Below are 23901 nucleotides of genomic sequence, written 5' to 3'. Positions count from 1 at the left end.
GTGCAGCGAAGACACAGACGGGAGGGAAAACTCATGACGTAATCTCCTCATCTTACACCTATTATGTAATCCAACAAGAAACAACTGTCTCCAGAATCCGCCTCGCCTCAAAACCTCAGAACTGACGCACCCTTATCCCGTCTCACCGAAGTAGTGAAGCCAGTATGTTCCACATTTCCAGTGCTTCCCGGATTGAAATTGGCACTGGCTGGAACTTCATTGGCCATTTATCTAGCACCACATGCACACAGGAACATAATTCTAAACTATCACACTTTGTTGTTTTCTTCATATAAACCACAAGGTATGCCACGATCTTTGTTTTAAATAGCTAAGTTTGTTGCAATTTTTTAAAAAAATGATATCTAACACCGGCTATATTAACTACAGTTCAACGCAGAGTAGTCAACATTATATTTATTAAACGTACAGAAATATCTAGCATCAAGTCGAATGCACTTTCTGGACTCCCCGATGACGTCATGGCTAATACTGTGGCCGAGTAATCAAGGGGTCCCTGGTTCTACTCCCTGTGGAAGAGCAAGACTCGGATATCAGGAACACAATGGATAAATTAACAACGAAATGCAGGTTGACTTTTTAAACCGAAAAAGTTATCGTATTTTGCATCACATATTGTGGTAATACTACCATAATTTACTTTAAAAGTGCTTGAATAACACCCAATGGGAGAGGGGGAATTAAAAAATAACTATTTTTATTATTATTCGCAATTGGATTCGTGTTTAAATTTATATGTCTCACATTCATGTATCATATAAAGTTTTTTTTAAGCTATTTGTTGTGAGGATTAAGGTTTGGGCTGCTGCTTTTTTCCCCAGCTATAGGAGATAGCATTTTATTTAAAAAGTTCCATAGAGATAGCATTTATTTTAAAGTTCCATAGAGATAGCATTTATTTTAAAGTTCCATAGAGATAGATTTATTTTAAAGTTCCATAACTCTCATGTAAATCGTGTATGGATTCACAGCAAAGAAATGTGCTCCTGCAGGAAATTGAATCGCACTAGTAATTCCGGTAGCTATAGTTATCGAGGGCTACAGCAGTAGCGACGCTAAAAGAGAGGGTGGGGTGAGGACCGGGGTGAACTATTCCGACTCAATATTTATAATTACGTCTTACAGCACTTGCAATCAAGAAAGCAATGGAAGCTGTTAGGACGCCAGACGAAGGGGGTTTTGGTGTCGCTGCCAAGAAAACGAACGCATAACGTTAAGTTGAGCATGTCACACTGGAATGCCACCGGCGATGCTTTCTTGTGATTTGTTTCCGGCTTGCCAATGTTGTATTTTTCACTACCAACCAGCAGTTGATATAGAAAGTAATCCAGTAATATAGAACTTGAGATCGGATTACTACGCGAACAAGTTGAAGAACATTTTTAGAGAGAGGATGCGAAGAAGGTACAATGGAACTTGTTGGAAAATATTTGCAACGATATTTAGAAATGTTCACAATAACAATTACTTTTACTACAAATGAAACAAATTGAATTTGAGGCACTTTGATTTGCTTCTTTTGAGATCCACGATGCACGTAGCTCTTCCTGGTAACTTTCGTGGCAGATAACAAATGTCAAAAGAGATGCCGTGGTTGACTGAGTTGGTGTTTTAAATCCACTTTATGCATAGTAAGGCTAATTGGGACTGGATCTACAGTTTAAATTGGGATGCGAACCACCATATGCCTCCACCGGGCTAGAGGTGCCGTCGTATTCCAGTGTGACAGCACCCGTATAATCACCTAGACCTGGTGTAACAGAACACCCTTTTTTATATTAAAGCGGAAATTGTATTGTTCAGAACATCTTTGGTGTCTTGTTGTACCACCGACTATCAAACAAAAAGTATACATCAATTTTATTGGCTACCAAGTATTTTAGGGCGCATTAGACATGGGCTATAACTACGCCATTCACCAAACAGGAATTCGAATAGCCAAAACGTTCCATACTCCCGGGATTGCATAATTCATTCTCTTCCATCCCAAGGAGCTTCGGGGCTTCCACGCGAAGTTCATCACAAAAGTTGTTTTTATGGCCACCAGAAAGGAGTTTGCTATGCTTGGGTCACGTTTCCCGAGTGAGTTATATAAACACACATGATGCATATTCAAGATGAGTAGAAGAAAGCCTGCACATTCCTGTCCACAGTAAAGGTGCACGTCCTCCGCGCCGTCTTTATCGGTTCAATCCCGCCGTGATATACGTCAGGGTTTACTTGACTGATATTGAAATGTTACCTCCAATCCAGTGCCAAACCCGCCGTGTGCAGCAATACGTTTCCAGAAATACAAAATTAACCAGGTTTTCTTAACAAACATGATTTTTTTTACCTGCTTCAATGACATTACGGAGGATTGCTTGTATCAATTTTATTTAATTCAGCAGTAAGCTTCCGTACGCGTGGACACAATCACACATTTTCTAACAGGTACAGAAAGGAAAGTGCTTACACAAATTAACGAGCCATCTTTGATCTGCTGACCTTCGTAAATAAGGGACTGCTCCCTTGCGTTGTTTATAAATAATTTCCATATTCTCAGCCATCTTGTCGTCTGTCATCAAGACTCGACTCTACTTTAAATAGTCTTCCTTCAGGACCAGAACTACTAATTAGCCAAAGCAGAATCGCTTATATACACGAAGAAGAGACGCACTCTTTTTAAACTTTCTTCTTACATTCATTCACCAATCATATTCCTTTTCAATTGAAGATAAAAACAGGTGCAACGTCATCAATACACGTGCACAATGCGGGTTTGACACTCTTGACTTGCATGGTAGAGTAAACCCTGACATGTCACTGCGGGAATAACACAGACTCCCCAGTAAACACCTGCCATAACTAAAATCCAAAATATTTCCGAGTGATTATAGCAGCAATGCTTAATGGCTTAACTAGCAAAAATTCTGAATTTTATTATAATTGCTCCAGTTCTGCGATGGTCCACTCGATACGGCACCTGACTGCCAAGTGAGAGACCCAGTTTTATTCAGAGATGTTCAATTTTCTGCATATGTTTCTGCATAAATCGACTCTGGGGCTCACGCAGCCTCTAATCAACGGGTAACTCAGCCCAATTCTGCTAAGTATAGAAGCGGCAGAAGCTGATTACAGCAAGAATGTCCTACCTCCACACCCATATGCGCGTGTTATTTATGACAATTACCCTCGTGTTTTGAAAGTGAAGTACTACGAAATTATCTAGCTTAGATGTATAGGAATAATAAATTAACATGCAGAGTCAACAAAAGAACTCCTGGAGTTTATACTCTCAGTTTCCGCTTAAAAGTCTAGAAATTATAACACAGGAATGCATCAGTAGATCTTAATGTGTGCACCTTTTGTGGATTTGCAGACGTCTACGCTAAAAATAAAATAATAATGATAAGAACTAAACTTCCTGGCGCAACGTCCCTTTGAAAGTCAAACGGCTTGTCATTGGGTGACCTGTAAAAAGTAAAGTGCTCCCCTGTGCTATGCACCACGCCATGAAGGCCTATGGGGGTCTGGAGTTAGGGCCCCACACTTCCTTGATCACGGCCGAAGGTGGGGGTGATGTGATCAGTACCACGCCCATGGCCGCCTTTACCCCCTCCCCCCAGAGTTTCCTCCAGATGCCCACTTTATTCGAAGCTGGGTGGGCGCCGGAGCCGCTTGAACAGGTGGAAAAAATCCAGGTTCTCCCCCGCCCGGGGATCGAACCCGGATCTCTCGCATGGTCGGACGCCCTAACAACTGAGCTACCGCGGCTTGGGTGACCCGTGGTCAGCGCATATCAAGACTAAGAGTCCGCTGTACGTACTACTGCAGGCACGTAGCCAGGGGGAGGGCTAAATTCTTCCTAATTTAAATAGTGTTTAGAGGTAATTAATTTTACTTCCGTAGCGGGAATAAAAATCTTGAATAAGTCGTAGTATACTGAGAACTTCATCTTCAGGGCTTCTAATCCTCATTTTTCGCCTTTAAATGGCGGCTACTGATAAGGGATGAGCCCCTCCCGACAGGGCCGGATTAAGGTGGGTGCTATTGATGCTGTAGCATTAGGCCCATTCCTGAAATAGGCCAGATGAAAACCGACGAGAATTTTCCGAAATCTGAACAGTTTTATGTGCTACATTAACCTGAAAATAAATCTTAGAATGAAATTTGGAGCCCCAATTTCGGACGACTAGACACAGCGTTACTTATTATACAGTTACTATTATTCTTTGCGATGTGACGTAACTATAACGTCGTTGTGTTTGTTGTTCAAAGATTTCAAGCATCAGGCCCAGTTTCGTCTTAATCCGGCCCTGCCTCCCGAAATGAAATTCTGCCTACGGGCCTGTACTACTTACTGCCTTCAATTGTCCTAATGATGCTGGGTCAACACCGAAATTGGAACTCTCGTCCCGAGTCTTGATTTCTTCCGACGTTTGCACCGCACATTTTTCAAGATGACGAAGGTCCCCAATGTTTTCAGCGTGGACCAAAATTCTTAACTTGTCCGAACATAAAAATATATCTTCTACTCGTCAACCAAGTTACTTATTTACGGTCAAATCCACCACCTCGAAACTCGTTTGCCAGTTCTACTCAAATGACTATACCAGACCAATCTCCAGAATTATCCATTTAGTATCAACATTTCAGCTCAAAAGCTCCAATTTTATGATAGCTGGAGTTGTCAGAACATTGGTGACCTCTCTACATTTGGCCCACAGCCCCTTCTAAACCACGGACTACGGTATATTCAATCCATTGCCTAATTGTAGTGCAAGTGATGTCCTAACGCTCCAAAAAATGTAGTCTACACAGTCAGAAATGGATAAAATGTGTGAATACGTGTTTACACCTCGAAATCAATGCATAAAATGTGATCAGAGATTCGACATTCCTCCATGAGAGTCTCCGCAAGTGCGTGTAATGTCCGATGCTGTACTTTATAGAACTTTGAGGATAAAAAACGCGAATTCTATACGCGCACCGCTCCACCACTTACCCACTATGGCGATTACTATTATAATATTCCTATCTATAAATGCGGTATTTCTACTGATGGGAAGATGTGGAGGTGATGTGATCAGTACCACGCTCCGACCGCCGTAGCCCCGTGCAGGTACCCATTTATTATAGGCTGGGCGAACCCCAAAGCAGCTCCGTGCACGGACATTACTGGAAAAATTCTCACATCAAATCACCCATCCCGGGAATCGATCAACTGGCTTTCCCAATTTTTTTTTTTTAGGTTAAGGAATTTGTTGCATATTTCGGCATTGATTTACTGTTATCGCAGAGAGAATAAAACTCATCGTTGTATATTTCTTCAATTGTTCCTGGCTTTTCACACTGTTTAGTCTTTGGCCTCTTTTATGCTACCATCAAGGAATGGATTGATCTTGAAAGGCAAGTAAATTGAAAGAATGAAGTACAACCTTAATGACAATGAAGTTCGACCAGTCACAAATATAGTAGTGCGTTGTGAAAGAAGGAGAACACATGCATATGCTGAACATATTTTATTCAGCAGGCTACATGGAACAAAGGAAAACATAAATATCCGCTGCAACGCAGCAATGTATGGTGTCCACACAAAATAAAACATTTTCGTCCATCTACACGTGACATTGAAGTTCGACCACTGTTAGAGGGTATCCTGTTTACCATGGTGTGACGCCGCCCCGTCGGCGAATAACTGTGGCAATGCGTCGGGGCATGCTGCGGACGAGTCGTTCAAGGTATTCCACATCGATGCGGTGCCATTCCTCCTGCAGGCAGGCGATAAGAGCAGCCACTGTCGTGAGTCCCCTCTGTTGCACACGTAGCTTAAGAACACGCCACACATTCTCAATGGGCGAGAGGTCGGGACTCGATGATGGCTATGGCAGAGTTCGCACGTGATGGCGAGTCAACCATTCTCTTGTCAGCCGCGCTGTATGAGGCCTGGCATTGTCGTGTTGAAAGATGAGACGCCGCCTGTGGAACAGATGCCTTCGCACTGTGGGAAGATGCCGCTCCAGTATGCGTGTATAGGCGTGTGCATTCACAATGCCCTCACGGACGTGTAGTGGGCCAACCCCAGATGCCGTCATGCATCCCCATACCATCAATGACGCAGGTTTCTGTACCCGATGTGCATAACATTTTGCTTCATTCTGTTCCTCCTTCCGACAAATGACTGTTTTCCGTATTTTCCCGTACACAACATTGAAAATGGGTTCGTCCGTCCACAAAACCCTGTTCCACTGCCGAAATGTCCATCCCCGGTACATTCGTGCCCACCGTAGTCGATTGCCTTTGTTCAACATGGAAAGGAAGGGTTTACGTTTCGCCTTGTACACTCGATAACCGCATCGCTGTAGGTAACGGCGAATGGTTCTGGTTGACACTTCAATGTGCAAGCGTTCTCGAGTCCACAGTCGTTATTCGGCCACAGAAACATGATTGTTGGTCTGGATATAGCGCCTAAATATCCGTAGGACACGCACGCTCACCAGGCGTTTTCGACCGGGGGCCTTACCTGGCTCTGTAGTACCCGTATTTTTGTGGTGTTTGATGATGCAGTGTACGGTTGACTTGGGTAAGTTCAGTTGGCGCCCTATTTCCCGTTCACTGAGCCCATCCCGTTGCAACTCCACCACTCTTCTCCTCACGGTGTTGTCAATAGGTTTGCCCCTGGAAATGGTGATGATGCACTGCGGTTCCTCGGTGCACAGCACGCGCTTATATACGGCGGACTCCCTTATCGTGTCCGCGACGTCATGCTTCCGTCGAATGCGCCACTATCTGCAATTTCCGTATGGGTCTGGTGCCTGGTCGAAGTTCAATGTCACGCGTATAGTTCCCCGATTTCGTTCTTTACGTGACCTTTGGTGCAACATGCTGGGATCACGATTCTTGCCTGCTCACACGCCTCCTCTTACACACATGCGTCACTTCTGTGGGTCACCCATTCCAACGCCTATGCCTCTGTGCATTTAATCACGTATTCCTTTCTGGTCGAACTTCATTGTCACCAAGGTTGTAGTACATACAAAGAACTCAAAATATTTAATTTCGACCACACTGTCAGTGAACACCATAAAATATGATGGAACATTACTGCTCGACTTGTCGCAAATAATTAAGCTCATGAAAGTTACGTAACTGCAATTAAGAATGGCACAGAAGGAACAAAAAATCGAATTCCAAAGAAGTGATGTATTGGAAATACATATTTGAGCTACTTTCAATCAGAAAAGTATCATAATCGTGTGTTCATACGTGCAATCGTTGTCTCCCTGGCGGATTAACGACTTTCTCTCACGGAAGGTTTTTTTCCTGTCCGTCGCAAAGCTCAGGTTTATTTTTATATGTGAACGTTGTTTCCGAGGGTGGCCTCATCACTAATCAGCGCAGGCGTCGGCAGAAATATTTGTAGGGGGGGGGGACAGGCAACTGATAAAACTTTATTAGTAGAAATAATAATAATTATTATTACCACGGTTATAAATGTCATTTTACAATAATAACTATAATAACTTATTAAAAATAAACCAATTTTAATCCAAATTTATTGTTGCTATTATTGTTATTATTATATAAATGGAGATACTTTGCACCGTATGAGTGAATATTCAACACAAGTATTGTCCATTGTTTTTCTTATATTTTGTAGTTAGTGTACTGAAATTTATAGTTATTGTTTTTTTGATATTAACTTTTACACAATCAGTTAAGAAAAAGGCTTTAAAAGTTAGGACCAAATTTTAGTCATGAAGTTTATATTTTGTGATCTCGCACAAAGAAAACTATACATTTTGAGAGCTGTGGATTCATTTATTCTTTGGATTAAATGGCAGAATATAAAAATATAACACTCAATTGTTTTGCATCTAATGTTTAATCCTGCTAAGGAAGTAAAATTAACTATCTTTATACATTATTTATATTAGAGTAAGGTTGTTCGCTTTATATCCGACCATTTTCGATTCGGTGCTGCCACCTGGCGTACCATGCTGGAACTATGGGTCTGCTGGCTGGAGCAGTGTTGTGTCTGACCTTGTAGGTGCGTGAGTGTTGATAGTGAATGTGTTATCAAATGGCGCCGAAAATCAACCGGTATTGGGAGGGTTACGTAATGGCCCTTTTCCATGCTAAGTTTTCATACGTACGCATTGTGAAACAGTGTCGGGAGAATGGGTTAACACTCGGGGTGACTACTGCGAAAGCTATTGTGGCCCGTTACACACAACAGGCTCTCCTTGCGAAACATTTACCCACGAAAACCACCAGGAGAAGGGCTGCAAGCAAAGTGTCACCCGTAGTGCCAAGGAGCGCAGCAACTTTGTTCGTCAGTGCAGGGAAAGTTTCCCTCGTGGCTTTATGGTTGTGACGGGATTCGGATATGAGGGTAAGTTGATGATACGCAAGGTGGACAATAACGTGAAGGTGAATGCCAAATACTTTCAAGACTCCATTCTGACACCTATCTATCGGAGAGACATCCCACAATTGTATGGAATAGACGCGAACCAGGTGATGATCCATATGGACAAGGCTTCGAGTCATACCGCCACAACATCACTACGTTTTTATCAGGAAATGGCAGAGGAATTAGGAATTTGTGTCATTCCGTTTGAAGACATTCCTGTGAAAAGCCCAGATGCAAGTCCAATGGATTTTTGCGCATTTGGACTGTTGAAACGACGTCTTCAACATCGCCGCCAGCGATGGTCTATGGGAAGCTTGCAGGGAGGAGTGGGACAGAATTCCCATGCCTGTCCTGCGCCGCAGCTTGCTGCAATGGAAACTGCGATGCCGGGCGATAGTCCACAATGCTGGGGGTCCAATAGAACATGATCGGTGGTGGCGGCGCGGTATCTCTCAAGGTGAGTACCCGTCAAAAATGATCGGATATAAAGCGAACAACCTCTGTATACCTGTCACATTTGATACAAATTTGTCAGAACGAGCATGCTCGCTCCAAGATTACATTCGATATAAACTCTAAGTCCCATGGTCTTACATGGAAAACATGACCAAAACTGAAACACAACACTGTCAAGGAACAATAAAGAAAGAACCCAACCACCCAGGAATGTTCCCGGGTCATCACTAGAGACCGGATTTTAAAGGGAAAAATGTTACTCTAAAATGGACCAAAAAAGGAAATGAAGAAGGACTACAATTCCCTTAGCCCTCCCCCTGGCTACGTGCCTGTATGTAATCCTATCTTGAAAGTGTTGCATTCTTCTCTACATCATCGTCACCTTCAGTCAGTGTCAAGTGTTTGTATTATCTTGAAGGGGAAAACTGTACACAGCGAAGCAGAGTTGTTGTTGAAGTTTTTGACATCGAAACTAGGGAGGAAAGTTATAAACAGGACAACACGGGGGCAGCCGACCTCCCTGACAAAGAGTGGTTAGCATAGCGCGCTACGGTGCCAAAAGCTCTGGGTTCTGGTGTTCTTTGTGAGTTCGTTATCATGTCATCACTCATCTTCGAAATTAGTCAAAAGGGGCAAAAAAAAAAAAAAAAAAAAAAAAAAAAAAAAAAAAAAAAAAGCGAAGCAAAATTAACCAAACCAAAACATGGGATCACTCGAGCGCAAGCGAAGGTGAAGTATGAGGAGAAAACAAATTACTATCGCACTTAAGTTTGCGGGTTTGGAACAGCTCTAATTAATTTGTTAAAGTTGTAAGCGGCGACATTAAAATATAAGTACTTGCATTAATTTTAAATCTTTGATTCACCTTGTAATAAAGGGGTCCCGACTTCGACACCCAGTGGAGGCACATAGTGGTTCGGATCCCACTTGAAACGGTAGGTCTATTCCCGATTAGCCTTTTTGTGCATAAAGTGGACCAAATCAAAACAAAAAAAATCTGTGACGTTCAACCTTTCAAGTCACAGTAAATTTTAGGACCCTTTTACCCTCCCCCGTTCCTGCGCCATTGCATTTGCATATGAGAGAAAGTATGCAGTCGACATATGGTTGCTTACCTTCATATTCACAACTGGTTCCTGCCTTCCGTCGTTTTGAGAAGAAGTCAAGCAAACGAAGCTGATGTTTCTACATTTTCCCCTAGTGCTGCACTTCTAGCTCTTATAGCACAGTCCACACAAAACAACCAATGCAGAGCTAGCTAACTGAACAATGGTGGTGGGATTTTCAGACTTCTCAGGCGTTGATTTCTGGACCTGATGACTAAGCGTACAGGGGGTGGTTCAGAGTGCACCCTGGCCCGATCATCGCTTCCTCGCAAGCTGACGGATGTGGGATGGAGAAATATAGACACTTTGGAGATTTATGACAGTCCGCTCGGATTGCCTTGAGAAGGAAAAGCCGGTAAAAAGACAGTGAGGCACAAGGACCCTTGCACATCGCACGGAGCCCGGTCAAGCTATAAAAATGTCAGGGTATAATGAATGAACTGGCTGTCGGACAGGCACCTTGAACACCATCGCACAAGCTTGCAAACGACAACTCTGACAAAAAAAAGAGGGGAAACAGGAGGATGTCTTCCAGGAAAGGGAGAAGTGACCTTCAGTGGACCAATCACAGAGCCTTCCACTTGAAACAAGGGACGCAAGATCAAACCGGGTTTGTTCCTGGGAACCTTTCGAGATGAGCGGGGCTCCACTATGTTTTCCCCCATTTAACTCCATGGTTTTGAATTACCGGAAACTTGTCCCCGTGAGTTTCTGGTGATGTGCGATGTGCTTCACTGTGTTTTTACCCTAAGGGTAAAAAAACGGTGAGGTACAGGGACCCTTGCTCATTGCACGGAGTCCGGTCAAGCCATAAAAATGTCAGGATATAATGAATGAACCGGCTGTCGGACAGGCACATTGACCGCCATCGCACAAGCTTACAAACGACAACTCTCAAAAAACAAAAAAAAAGTGGGGGGAAAGGAGGGTGTCTTCCAGGAAAGGGAGAAGTGGCCTTGAGTGGACCAATCAGAGCCACTTCAAACAAGGGACCCAAGATCAAACCGTGTTTGTTCCTGGGAACCTTTCGCGATGAGCGGGGCTCCACTATGTTTTACCCCGTTTAACTCCATGGTTTTGAATTACCGGAAACTTGTCCCTGCGAGTTTCTGGGGATGTGCTTCACTGTGTTTTTACCCTAAATGTGACACTGATACTTGAAGAGAGGCTGGGATGACTGGAAAGGAGCAGTTTGGGAATGGGCGGGGAAGGGGAGAAGAATGTCACAAGTTGGCAGTTTCGAGGGTGGTTGTAAAGACGCGGGGGGTCGGTCAATGTCCCAGCCCTATATGCTGACCCTTCCATCAGCATCGCGCTTTCAGCGAGCAGAGCGAGTTTCCAGAAAAGGAAAGTGAGCGGCCGACGTCAAGAGGAGGAAAAGTAGTGAATACCAGGAAAGCAGTGGTGTGCTCAAGATGGAGGTTATGAACCCCGCCCAACAACCCTCCCTCCCCTGGACACGTCACTGCACGAAACACCAGGAAAAAAACACAGACAGATTAAGTAAGGTCGACTTCATGATTTATAAGCTACAGTTGCTTAAAAATTATAAAAAAGCTGCAGGTTTATTATAAACAACCAATGAAACATTTGTAGGATTTCGGGGAGGGGGGCTTTAGCCCCCTCCCCCACTACGTGCCTGCACGTGAAGATCATTATTTACTCTTATGTGAATTCGCTTCTTATTGTTAGTTTATTTGCTTTTATGAGCAATCGATCGCTTCATCTTAGATATCAGATCTTGGATTTCATAATTAAGCGATTGCTCCTGAAACGTCTAGAACAAACAATAAATCGTCAGTTAACAAAACTTATATCTAAGATTAAGCGATTGTCCCTCAAAACATCTTTGCTGATACTGATAAAGTGCTAATATAAAATTTACCGATATCAATAATATGATATACAATTGCAAATGCTTCAGAAAAAAATATGATATCCTATCAGTCCATATCTGAAATAAATGATCAGGCCAGATTAACCTGCGCAAATTTGGTTATGCGATGCCAGCCCAAAAATTCGCTTGCTGGGCTCACTGACAAGTTTGTGGTGATGAAAGCATTAACTGCTCAGTGTTTAATATTAAAGACGTGGAGGAAAGCATGCATGCTTTGTGAAAATGAACGGCCATCTATGCTTATGGAAATATGGATTTGAGACTATAGCTTTGAGTTTTGAGAAAAGTAACCAACCATATCTACCTTTCAGTATAAATGTCCTGCTCCACAAAACGACTAGGGGGACGCAGAACTCTCTCGTTTTCGCAAAATTTACTCTAACTTTCTCGCTTCAGGAGAATTATTTAAAAGCGTTCTATGGTCGTTGTAGACTATTGTTGGTCATTGCCATAAAGAACAGAAATGTCAAGCTTCGATTATCGGTTTCTATCGACTCACGATATTATTTTCCTTCAGATGACCAGTGCTCCTGCAGGAGTGTTTTTGCTTGTCAAAGGAAGATGTCTGAAGAAAAAAAAGATGTTGAATACCCCTGAATGCTATGACGACGCCCAAAACAATTTCATCCAGAGTTCTGTCGAATTTCATAATTTTCTCAAATCGAATATCCACTTGCTCAGATATAGTCATCCGCGAAATACAGTTTGTAACGTGCCTTAACGTTGAAAGAATTAGCGTGCTCTGTGCACTCCCATGTACGAATGTATATTTTTATCTTAAATACATCTCTCTGAATATTTAAAATTGACGTCTATCAATCAAATGAAATAGTTGTAAGTTTTTCTTAACACTGTCAATAATGTATAATAATGTCAATTTATGACGATTTCGGTTGCACGCATTAGGCATTCTACTTTGACTTCCAAAATGTCTGGACACTAGTTTTAGGTGAAACTGCCCAATAATGGATGACATAAGTATGTTTTAATTCACTTCATGGAGACTACTAACGTACTAGCCGTCAAGGGGGCGTTACTTTTTACTATATTATGCATAATAATTGGCGATTTACTATCAGTTTCAGGTATCTCCGGGACCAGGCACATATCCCGGAATTCCTTTCAGGGGAGCTGAACACCATTTTTTAAGGGGTATATATAGAACCTCACAATTACATGTTTAAGGTCAGTTATGGCAATTTTCTTCCAAAACCGGGGGGGGGGGGTGATTTTAATCAGAACGTGAAATCTGAACATTTTTTACCACTAGACTCCTCAGTTTCCATTAACTTTGTGTGCCGGAACCATCTTAGTGTGTGTGTTCGTCCATTTCTTCTCATCAGGCATCAAAACATCTGTGTACCAGGTAACCAAAAGTGGTTTTACGAAGCTGTTACACATGCACGGGATAGACAATCCACTCGACAACACGAGATTCAAACTGTGTGCTGCGAACTGGACGCAGACAGTTCTCGAATATTTATCTGATTCGCGTCTGAACACCACTAATGTGTCTTGTCCTACCATGTTTGCAGCTCTTTTAAAAGCCGAAACCCACCAAATTGTTCATATTCAGGCCTATGCACTCGCAAGTGTTCAAAATTGTCTCTCACAGCTTCCGCAGTCTTGTCATATATCGGCACGAAACAAAAGAAGCCTTCTATAGAATACAGCTGGATCGCGAAACAATTAATACACAGGGAAAACCCTTCCGTTCCCAACACATCTAATGTTTCTTCTCCCAATATGATCAAGTGCTTACTCATTTTGGTATCTCCAGTGACGTGACGTGCCGTGCCGAAGGGAGGGTTGGTGGGGTCATAACCCCATTTGACACAGTATTCCTTAAAAGAACGTCAAAGACAGGAAAAGATGGCAAAATGAGGACTGACCACCAAAAATAGTATGCGTAACCCCTCTCCCTGCCGAAAATCGTGGGCACGCCATTCTTTATCTCGGACACATTTTTAAAAATTAACTCACCAGAAGTTTTTTTTTTATCATTTCGTATTAGAGACTGAAGTAAAGCACCTTTAACACGATCAAATAAATCAAGAATAAGTCCTTGAATTGAACGCTTAAAAGGAAATGATGTCAGAGGCAACGCCATTTCTCTCATTGGATCAAAGGTTCGGTCAAAGAATTTCTATTTAGGAATGGTTCTAATTAACGCGTATTTATATCCTCAGTATATTTTAGGACGTTGCGCAGATAAACGATCTATAAATATTGCCAGTAGTTCGACTCCTCTCATTCAAGAACATTCCCTCTCGCGCCTTCCAGAGATTAAAAATTGCAACGAATCGCTCTACGTGTGGCGATACCTTTGCTGTGCAGTTTCCAAATGCTGACAAGTCTCTACATAGTGCTCACGTTTGCTGCGACAATACTGTTAGCTCTAAAAAAGTTTACCTGCAATATTATCAACAACAGGATTATGGAACATTCTCAGTCTTTTCTCGATAATTATTTCTCTCAAATTATCATCACATTATTCAAGAAGCCTAAATCCGAATTTTATGTAGTGTATACAGAAAAAAAAACCTAAAGGGGGGGGGGCTCGAGCCCCCTGATTTCCACCTTGGATACACACTATTAACAATAACAGGGATACAGAACATTCTCAGTTTTGCCTCGATAATTATTTCTGTCCTTAAATTATTGTCACATTATCTTATTTCACTCCACAAGAAACCAAAAGCCTCATTTTATCTATTGTACACCGAAAACTTTCGGAGGGGGCTCGAGCCCCCTAAGGCCTCCCCCCCTTGGATACGTGCCTGTCCGGGGCGGCGGAGAGAGGGGCTTCACCCCGCGGGCCATCCTGTACGCCTTTGCCCCAAAACTGATTGAAATGCGCTTAAAAAGCCAAGCGGAGTAAATTGGCGAGCTACTCGCTCTAGTTACTGGACTAATGTAAACCAGCCGTTAAGATAACAAGGAAATGAAGTGAGCCTGGCTTTCGCCAAACTCAACACCGTAACAATTGTACTGTGCTTACTGAGACCACTTCTCTGCATTATTTTGTTCACAATTTAAAACGTATTGTTTCATAATACGAAAAAAAAATTCTTTTCCGAGGATACATATCACATCCAACACAATGCTTTGCACAGACAAAAGTAATTCTAAAAGAAAAGTACACCAGTAACAAGTTAAATTACAAACATATATTCTTACGGACAATATTTCACTTGGTAATAATACAATAATATACATGATTCAGTCAAAATGGCACAAATGAAAGAGAAAAGGTTCCGTGCGCACATCTCAAGAAATCATAACTATTTGTAAAGTCGGCGGATGGTAGTTAGAAGTTTTAATGGTGGCCTCTAGAAAGGGAGTGCACAGAAGGATACCGCAAAAATCTGAAGGAAAAAAAATAGTCGACCTATTTAAAATATCCCTTAATTTCATACAAATTTTGTACGAACCATTATCTGGTGCATTAACTGGTATTACTTCGCTTTCTGCCACTTTTGACTAATCGCGAAGATGCGGATGAGTGATGAAATTAATGAACGGACACTCACAAAGAACATCAATGACGGGAGTCGAACCCGGGACCTCTGCCGGCGTAGCGCGCTATGCTAACCACTCCGCCACGGAGATCGGTGCCCAGTAATTGACTTCAGATATATTTGCATGGATACAATTGTAACTAACCAATATTCTAAACTCGAAAAAGAGAATGTATAAAATAACAGTTCTTTCCTATTTCCTAGTTTTGGAAGATCATCCGTTATGCGTTTGCAAATGCATGAGGTGATTATGTCGACGTACAGTCACCGGTAATAAAAATGGGAAACCTAGATCCTGAAATATTGGCTTCCCTGCAAGGTGTTACGTAAGTTGCCTGGTGGTAGAAGTTGCCATTGAAAATTTGCTATTAAAATCAACTTATTTCCGGAGAGTTGGGCAACACAGCGACTTGCAGGCAAGCGAATATTTCATGATCTACGTGTCCCATTTTTATTGCCGGCGACTGAACATAGGGGGCGCGGGAGGTCACTTCAGTCTATTTTCGTTTCGTGTGAGATTCTAACTAGATCTGGACTTGCAGTAACATCAAAAAACTTTTATTAAAATCGCCTTTCTGTTGCACACATATAACACTGGTCCGCACACCAAAGTCAGCCTTCTCCTGCATGCTTATTTGGCCATAACAGGTTTGTTCCTTAGCTGGTATATTAGTTATATTAAAAAAAAAAAAAAAAAAACATTACAAAAAGAGAAAAATGCTCCCACCCCATACACTTTCAAAAGTCATCGTCAAATTTACTACTATACTGCAAAGGTTCTTTAATATTGTAAATAAGTGAATGTTTTGGTTGGACCGCTTCCAAAACATCAAAACTGCTAGAGAAGTTTGTTTGTTTACCTCTAGCGAGAAAGGTATGAAGTGTTTTGGTTAGACCAAAGATCAGGTTACAACTTCCAAGCCGTGTTTTTCAAGGTTGGAGTTGGAGGTGGGTATTTTCCATCTTTTGCTCTGAGAGAAATATAACAACTTATGTAATATCTTCATATTTTGACGGCATTTTTTTTCCCGAATGTACTGAAATGGACCGTACGAACGTGGTCCTGATTTATTTACGTTACGCAATGTTAATGACATTTCTTCTGCAAAGGGGGCGACTTTATTCTTTATTTGCGATAAATAAATGTACTGCAGAAGTAACTGTCGTGTGCTGGTAACCTTTCGTCTGCTTCAAAGATCCCAAACAGCATGTCAACAAACACGTGACTAAATGCTAGCATGTTTGGAACCCGCGGGCGGTGAGTAAAAATGCAAACACTCGAGGTTGTTCCACATGGAAATGGGAAAATAGCTTCTGGGCGAAACACGTGACAATTACGACCTTCATTCAATCCAACAAAGGCGATGTGGCTGCACTTAGCTCGTTTCATAACCCAGTTTTTTCCACTCGCTTTCCTGACCACGTAACAGGCATTAGAAAGAAAGTGAAAGTGGGACACAGGCTTTATGCAAGCAGCGAGCGGGCAGTACAAGACGCTTTATGTTGCCCTACTCACGTTTCTGCACTGTGCCATAGAAACATGTGCTCCGGTTATGCTTAACTGACAAATTCCTTTTCGCATACCGCAATTATGGAAAATAGCAATCTAATAATCATAAATATTCCTTCTATTTCCTGATAATCAAACTCAGATATTTCAATTTCAATAACAAGGAAGAAACCAATAATAAATGTCTTGAACCTATTTCGATCTTTTATGGACAAAAATGTAGTTTCACATCTTTCACCCAAAGAATGTTCGATACGGATGTTACATGCATTGTGGTATTTTTCCAGTGTCTTCTTTTGAAGTATCACATCCGTTTGTGAGCCTGTTAAAAATAAGCAGATTACTCGATACTCTATAGGTACTGTATGTGTCAATGAAAGTCATATCGATCCCAATATTTCTATAACTTGCAACGCTACCATTTTGTTTTCATATAAAGCGGTAGAATTCATGTGCTCTAGTCAAATGGTTAGCGAAAACTGCAAATTGAGTGATTGAATTGTTGTTTTAACCCCATTTTAAAGTGGATCCGAACCACTGTGCAATGCGCATAAAGCTGCTAACATTCTGCATTTTTTTTTCCTTATGCATCTTTAATATTACACAACAGGTGAATGCAATGGCACTTGCTTTATAAAATAAACTACATATTTAGATACCTACTTCCAAAGCTAGTGTATATGAATTATACTCTTTTATCAGTGATGGCACCAAAAAAAGTAAGGAGGCACAGGGTTGAGGTGGTAATATTTTCTGGGGAAACAGTGACATTTAATATATCTCCATGTATTACACACACTCACAAAAAAAATATTTGGGCTAAAAGAGCATCTATTTATTTTGATTTGCTTGCTTGCTTGAGAAAGAGGATTGACAGGGAAGACTTACAGAACAGGCAGAGTCTGTCCCCTGCTTTTGTAGCTGCCACTGCTTTATATTCATAAAAATATAGCAAATGGTAGCTGTTTACACTAAATTGCAGACCATTTACAGATATACCAGATTGTGAAATTCAGTAATTTTACTGATACAGTAATATACCTATATCAGCTAATATAGACCCCCATTTATTTAGAATATTCAACAATTCAGCTTTATCAATGTAGAAGCAGCCTGAACATTGAGCACACCTGACTGGAAGATCACACTTCACTTCTACGAACAAGGAAAATGCACAAAACATTTATCACTGGCACATTGAAAAAATAGAATTACAAATGTCATCGCATCACACATCCTTGCTTTCAGAGCGGCTCGTTGAAATATTCATAGCAGTCCAGAATAAAAGTTTTTTATGTATTTGCATCTGTACATACTCTCATACTGTGCACCTGGAAGCAGTGTTTAAATGAACACTCGATGAGACCAAAATTAAAAGCCTGAACGATTATCTTGCAGATTCATCCTCATATAGCTCCCCAGTAAATGTCTGCACATATTTATTTTTGCCACTTACAACCACCTATCAGTCTTGCTGAGGGGATGGACATGCTGGAACATATAGTTTCAACTATATTCATTATGAAAAGTGCATGACAACAAAAGAATCAACTTACATTTACTGGTTGGCACAGAACCTTCACGGAGTTTGAAGGTGAAAGGAATATGAACCTTCATCATCTTCATTTGTGGGATCTGAGGCTGCACTGGATGAAGTCCTCCACCGAACACCACATCATCCCCATTTAGGCGGAACACAAGCATGTTTCTGCAAATTAATATATAAATATTTTATATGTATATATTAAACAGAACAGAAACTCCACATCTACATTCACAGTAAAAACTTGTAGAAAATGGAACTTCTGTATCACAGAAGCCTGCTTATGTTGTTTGTTTTAATAACAAGTCAATGTTCAATGTAAATTACCTTGTATAAATGAGAAACCAGCATGAGAGTCATTAATGTATGTACATTTTACTTGTACTTAACTTTTTTTTGTTTTTATATCTAGATTTGACAAGCATAAAAAACACTTTTCTGGTTACATTTCACATCACATCAATCTTCAAACACAATTTTATGACAACAAGAAGATATGCGAAATTTGTTGAAACGTAAGTCTTAAAAAGATTTAGTCATTACACACAAGGGCACCTGCAGAATTTCCTTTCTTGGGATGGGGACCGTAAGATTATATATCTTGCCCTTCGGTCATAGAAACTTTTGTTATTATTATTATTGAACCAGGTTTCCATTCACCTCTGATCCATGATTTTACGTGCTAAAGGGCACTGTAAAAAAAAGTAATAATTCAAAATGACTGTGTGTGTGAGGCCAGATACCAACTTCAGGAAATGATTTACCTACTTTTTGTAACCCCAAACAGCCAAGAAATTCCAAATGATCATGTTTAGAAGAGGTTAATTCTGACACTTTCTGCACTATAAGTGTTTGGAATTTCTTAAAGCTAACAGGTTTTATTCCAGAAGTGCAAAAACAATCAATCCATTGAATGGAAAATAGTGTGTGCAATTTGAGAATTTCACCGCATCGAGAAATTTAAAAAATATCCTGACCTGGGTGGGAAAGTGAGATTTTTTCAGTCCTGAACATCAAGATTATTAATATTTCCTTCCCAATCCTATTGCGCACACTCGTAGTTGTGGCAGACAAGATGATTCTAATGTCCCTTGTGGAAACGTTATTTTGTTGGACATGGCAGTTAATTGCAGTAACTGATAGCCTGCAAATCACAAATACACACAAGGATCATTTTTTTAAAAAAAGTGATTACATACTGATAACTGTCTGCTTATGTAATTGTGGATTGACTGATTGGCTTAATTTTACTTCGCTTTTGTGCCACTTTTTGGCTAATTTGCGAAGATGGGGATGAGTGATGAATGGATACTCTCAAATATCCCTGCCAAGGTTGGGATTCGAACCCGGGACTCCTGACATCGTAGCATGATGTGCTAGCCACTCAACTACAGGGGCCGGCTATATAATTGTGGAGAATGAGGTTACAGTATTCCTTTGTAATAGTCTACGGTTGAGTATACCACATTTTACCAAATTTCTGGCAATTTTCTCATGCCGTCAGTGGAATTGTTTTCCCATATATCATTTAGAGGCTGCCCTAATGCCTGCACTATGTTATTGATGATCTTGGAAGAGACGTCCTCGCACAGGATCTTGTAGATTCCAAAACAAGTTATAATTGCAAGAACTCATGTCCAGACTATAGGGGGGGATTCTTTAGTACTCAGCTATCCAACCTGCTCAAGCAATTGCCTCACTGAATTTGCAAAATGATACCTTGAATTGTGGTGCATCACAACCGGATGTCTAGCCAGCCAGAAGTATTGGTTGTTTTCAACAAACAGCTGGATGTTTGTTATTCTCCAGAAAGTTACTTTAATATTCACTCTTCACGGTAACTCCATTTGGTACTCTGTGACAAAGGAAGAATACTTTGTAGTAATAGGCAACAAGAAGGATCATTTTAATGTTGCTGCGTGCTTGTTGGAATGTTTGCGGTCTTGGCGAACCAGTATTGCAAACCACTTAACCACTGTGGAATATTGAAGTGCCTCCTCACCACAAGTTTGCACATGTTTTCTGTGACACTTGTGCAACTTGTATTTCAATGAACACAATTTGTTCTATTTGTGAGAATATTGTTTTACAGTGCTGCCACCACACACCCAACTGTCGAACTATGACACGTTAAGTGTAGAGGCAGGAATAAATCCATTATCTGAATGCATAATTAATTGTTGCTACCGAGTGACAAAAATATTGTTGAGTAATCACTTTTTTTAATTGATCCTCATATATTTGTATGAAAATATTGCTTCTCCCCTGCAGGTGCCCTTGACTACACACGTAGTGTCTCATTAGTTCTGTTATGAATGTGACTATACAGACAAAAAAAAACAACTTTCGACCAGTGTGGGGATGACTTCGATGACTGACTGACCTACATTTTACAATGATAGTTTAAAGACCACTTATTTTTTCTTTGTACTCAAGTTCCTCTTGAGGATGAATTGGTGAAGTCAATGACTGGACAAACACAACACACAATGCTACATACCTTTCCAAGGGTTTGAACCTCTAATCTCTAGCTTTTGTAGCACATTATGCTGAATACTCCACCATAGGGGCCAGTATAGTTGCAGACACTTCTGGGTTGTAACAATACCATTTACTTTCAATGGTGATGTTACAACCCAGAATTGTCAGTGACTGTCCATGGCAAGGTGCACAATAAATACATTTACATGCTATCAGATGGCCTTATTTGGTTTATAACAATGTACTTTTCTCTCTCCATACACCAATAATGAAGACAAACTGAGACTTTAGAATAGGTTATGGCATAGTCAACATAGAAAGTTATCGTAGTTTTATCAAAATAAAATAAACACACATTCAACTTGCACCTTTAGACACACACTCCAAATTACACTGTAAATGTACAACTGGTGCAAAGATTACAGTAGGGAAATTGTCCATTACTATTTTCGTTTTTTCACTCTTCTAAATGTTATACATTGATATTGGCAGTATTGGCTGCCAATGCCTTCCGAAGCTCTGCAAATTTTGAAAGTATGTACTATTCTAAATTTTATGTCTCAAACAAAGGATAGTGGAGTCATGAATGATACCTTGTTTTGTTCAGCATAATTAGGCTATGTCATCATGATAATAAAATAATGTATGTGTTTGCTGTTAAACATTTTATTAAGCCAGCTATTTTGTCAGTTCTACATTTTGCCATCTTCTCTGCACCTAGTGTATTTTTAAAAGATTTCTCGCTACTGCTAAGCTGTGATCAAGGGAATGGATTTACGATCCTACCAATCTTCTTCCCTTTAACCATGCCAGTACCATCTATGCTAAATTAACATGCTATGTTAATTGGACATTATTCATTGCCTAGTGCTTTAAATTATACTTACTCTAGCACTGTCTTTCAAGAGAGCACCCTTTCTAGTCTTCAGGCAAAGGTGAGAATCGAACCTATGACAGACCTGTGAAATGTTTGGGGCACTGAGCCCCCTGGCCCCTGCCTGGTCTTATAACGTCTCATACTCACATATAGGTGTAGCACTTCTTATTAGCCCCGTCTAGTCCGCTGCACTTTTTGACTCTCTTTGCACCGAAGCGTCTAGTTGGTTGCATGGTGCAACACAGAGTCATCTAGTTCGTTGATTTGGAGTGAAGTAGTGTATTTGCTGTTTGCACCGACTGCACTACCTTCCGGACCAATGTGTGTATGGTTTACGTGGTGCGTGCTAACTATTCAAATGTCCCTTTAAAGCAGCAGACAGGCATTTGTTGAATCTTCTGAACTTGAACACCGCATTCTGTCTAGTTGGTTGAACGTAATTTCCTTGCACTACTCTTGACACTGGATACACCTGCACTGCACAGTGTCAAAAAGTGCAGCCAACTAGACGGGGCTATCCTTGCAGGTGAACCCCATGCTAGAGCACTGGGAATTTTAATACACACAAAGTGAAGAATGAGGCAGTAATCAAATTAGAAATATTTGAGTTGTAAGAAAGCTTGGTAAGTAAGGGATAGTAACAAGTAAAATATATTATAAGATTTTTTGATAGCAACATCAGGCTGTGAATGAAGATAGGGGGCAAGTACTTCAGCCTCGGATGCAACACATTCTTATTAGGTGCACGCCCATGACTTACTTATACTATATGCCTCTTTATCAACGACAATCCTAATGTAATACTACTTCAGTATTCATCTGTTTAAATTAAGAAGAAAATAAAACACCAGCGATAAATATGACTGTCCCCGTAACATGATATTCAACAAAAAGCAAATTACTTTCAACAAAAAAAACAACTGATGTGGTATTTTTAATTGAACCTAATTATTATAACTTACCTTAAAATAAATAATACCATTCCACAAAAACAAACTAACACAGCCAACACAGAAAAAATGTTCGAGTACTCCGCTACCGAGACGAGCATTGCTGTCACTAACACCATTCTACAATATTCCACAAAATATAAATTCTAATGACAATGCACCTAAAAACATTTTCGTAGCATTATTCGCGTAACAGAATCGTTCTGTTTCCATAAAACAGCCGACGGACACTCATTTCGCGATGTTACAAATGCAACAAAAGCACAGTTGTGTGCAATCTTCATACGTAAGTCCAAGGAAACAGATGTGCGCTTCGCTTTCACAGTTCTTTTATACAATACACGCCGCACGCATTTCAGCACGCAGACGTAAGGACTGTCACCACCTGACGTTATACATTGTTCAACTGCTACAAAGGTTAATATTGCGCACTTGATCCATTCTTCCCCTCCAAATTACTAGCGGACAATCCCTTATCCCACCCACTTCTGCATACTTTCGATGTTATTGTCCGCCAGATCCATCTATTGGTCCATTTATTATGAATATACTCCTCCCCACTACAACAATTCGTGCTCACCGACACAGGTATTAACTGCTCACTAATTTAAGAATGAAAAATTGACAAAATTCGTACACGCTTTCGAATTTTCACTATATGACGAAAAATACAGCGGACGAACGGAGTAACAGATGATCATACTTGTTTTTTTTTTAAATCACGTCACCCATTGGTTTGTAGTAATCACGTGATTACAACTAACCTGTTTAGTCTGTGCCCTGTTTACTACGTCCGTAATGTTTCTTGCAAGACTCTTTCACATACCCCTGTTAGGTTTTGTTGATAACAGTTACCGCCTGTGAGACCTCACACAGTAAAGTAAATTACTAGAAAATATAATTTTATTTCAACTATATTATGTATTTTTTGATATAGATTAGTGTATAATAGTTTGGACAATAGAGTGACTACCCCTTCTTCTAAAAATTATAAGCTACGGACGATTTATAAACTTTTATATGTTAGATTCGACTAGGGGTGTGCGGAATCCCGACAAGTTGGGACCGGGATAGGGAAAATAAATTTCCGGCTTTTCGGGTTCCCGAGCAGTCGAGAAATACCGAATGCTCATTTTAGAAC

General features: G+C 40.7%; 1 protein-coding gene across 1 annotated transcript in view; it reads right to left on the bottom strand.

Annotated features, from left to right (window-relative positions):
* Positions 1 to 23470, bottom strand: part of LOC145985226 (cell growth regulator with RING finger domain protein 1-like) — a 76674-nt gene extending 53204 nt beyond the window's left edge. Inside the window, exons 1-2 of the mRNA XM_083118983.1 lie at positions 22773 to 23470; positions 18466 to 18617 (exon numbers count right to left, since the gene is read on the bottom strand). Coding sequence (XP_082975109.1) covers positions 18466 to 18617; positions 22773 to 22879 — 259 coding nt within the window. The 5' untranslated portion in view covers positions 22880 to 23470. The remainder of the gene's footprint in view (positions 1 to 18465; positions 18618 to 22772) is intronic.
* Between the last annotated feature and the right edge of the window lie 431 nt (positions 23471 to 23901).

Source organism: Lepisma saccharinum, chromosome 3 (assembly GCF_977018435.1).
Source record: "Lepisma saccharinum chromosome 3, izLepSacc3.1, whole genome shotgun sequence".
In the NCBI taxonomy this organism is placed as follows: Eukaryota; Metazoa; Arthropoda; class Insecta; order Zygentoma; family Lepismatidae; genus Lepisma; species Lepisma saccharinum.
The sequence above is the reverse complement of the archived record's forward strand: the minus strand, read 5'-3'. Positions and strand labels throughout refer to the sequence as shown.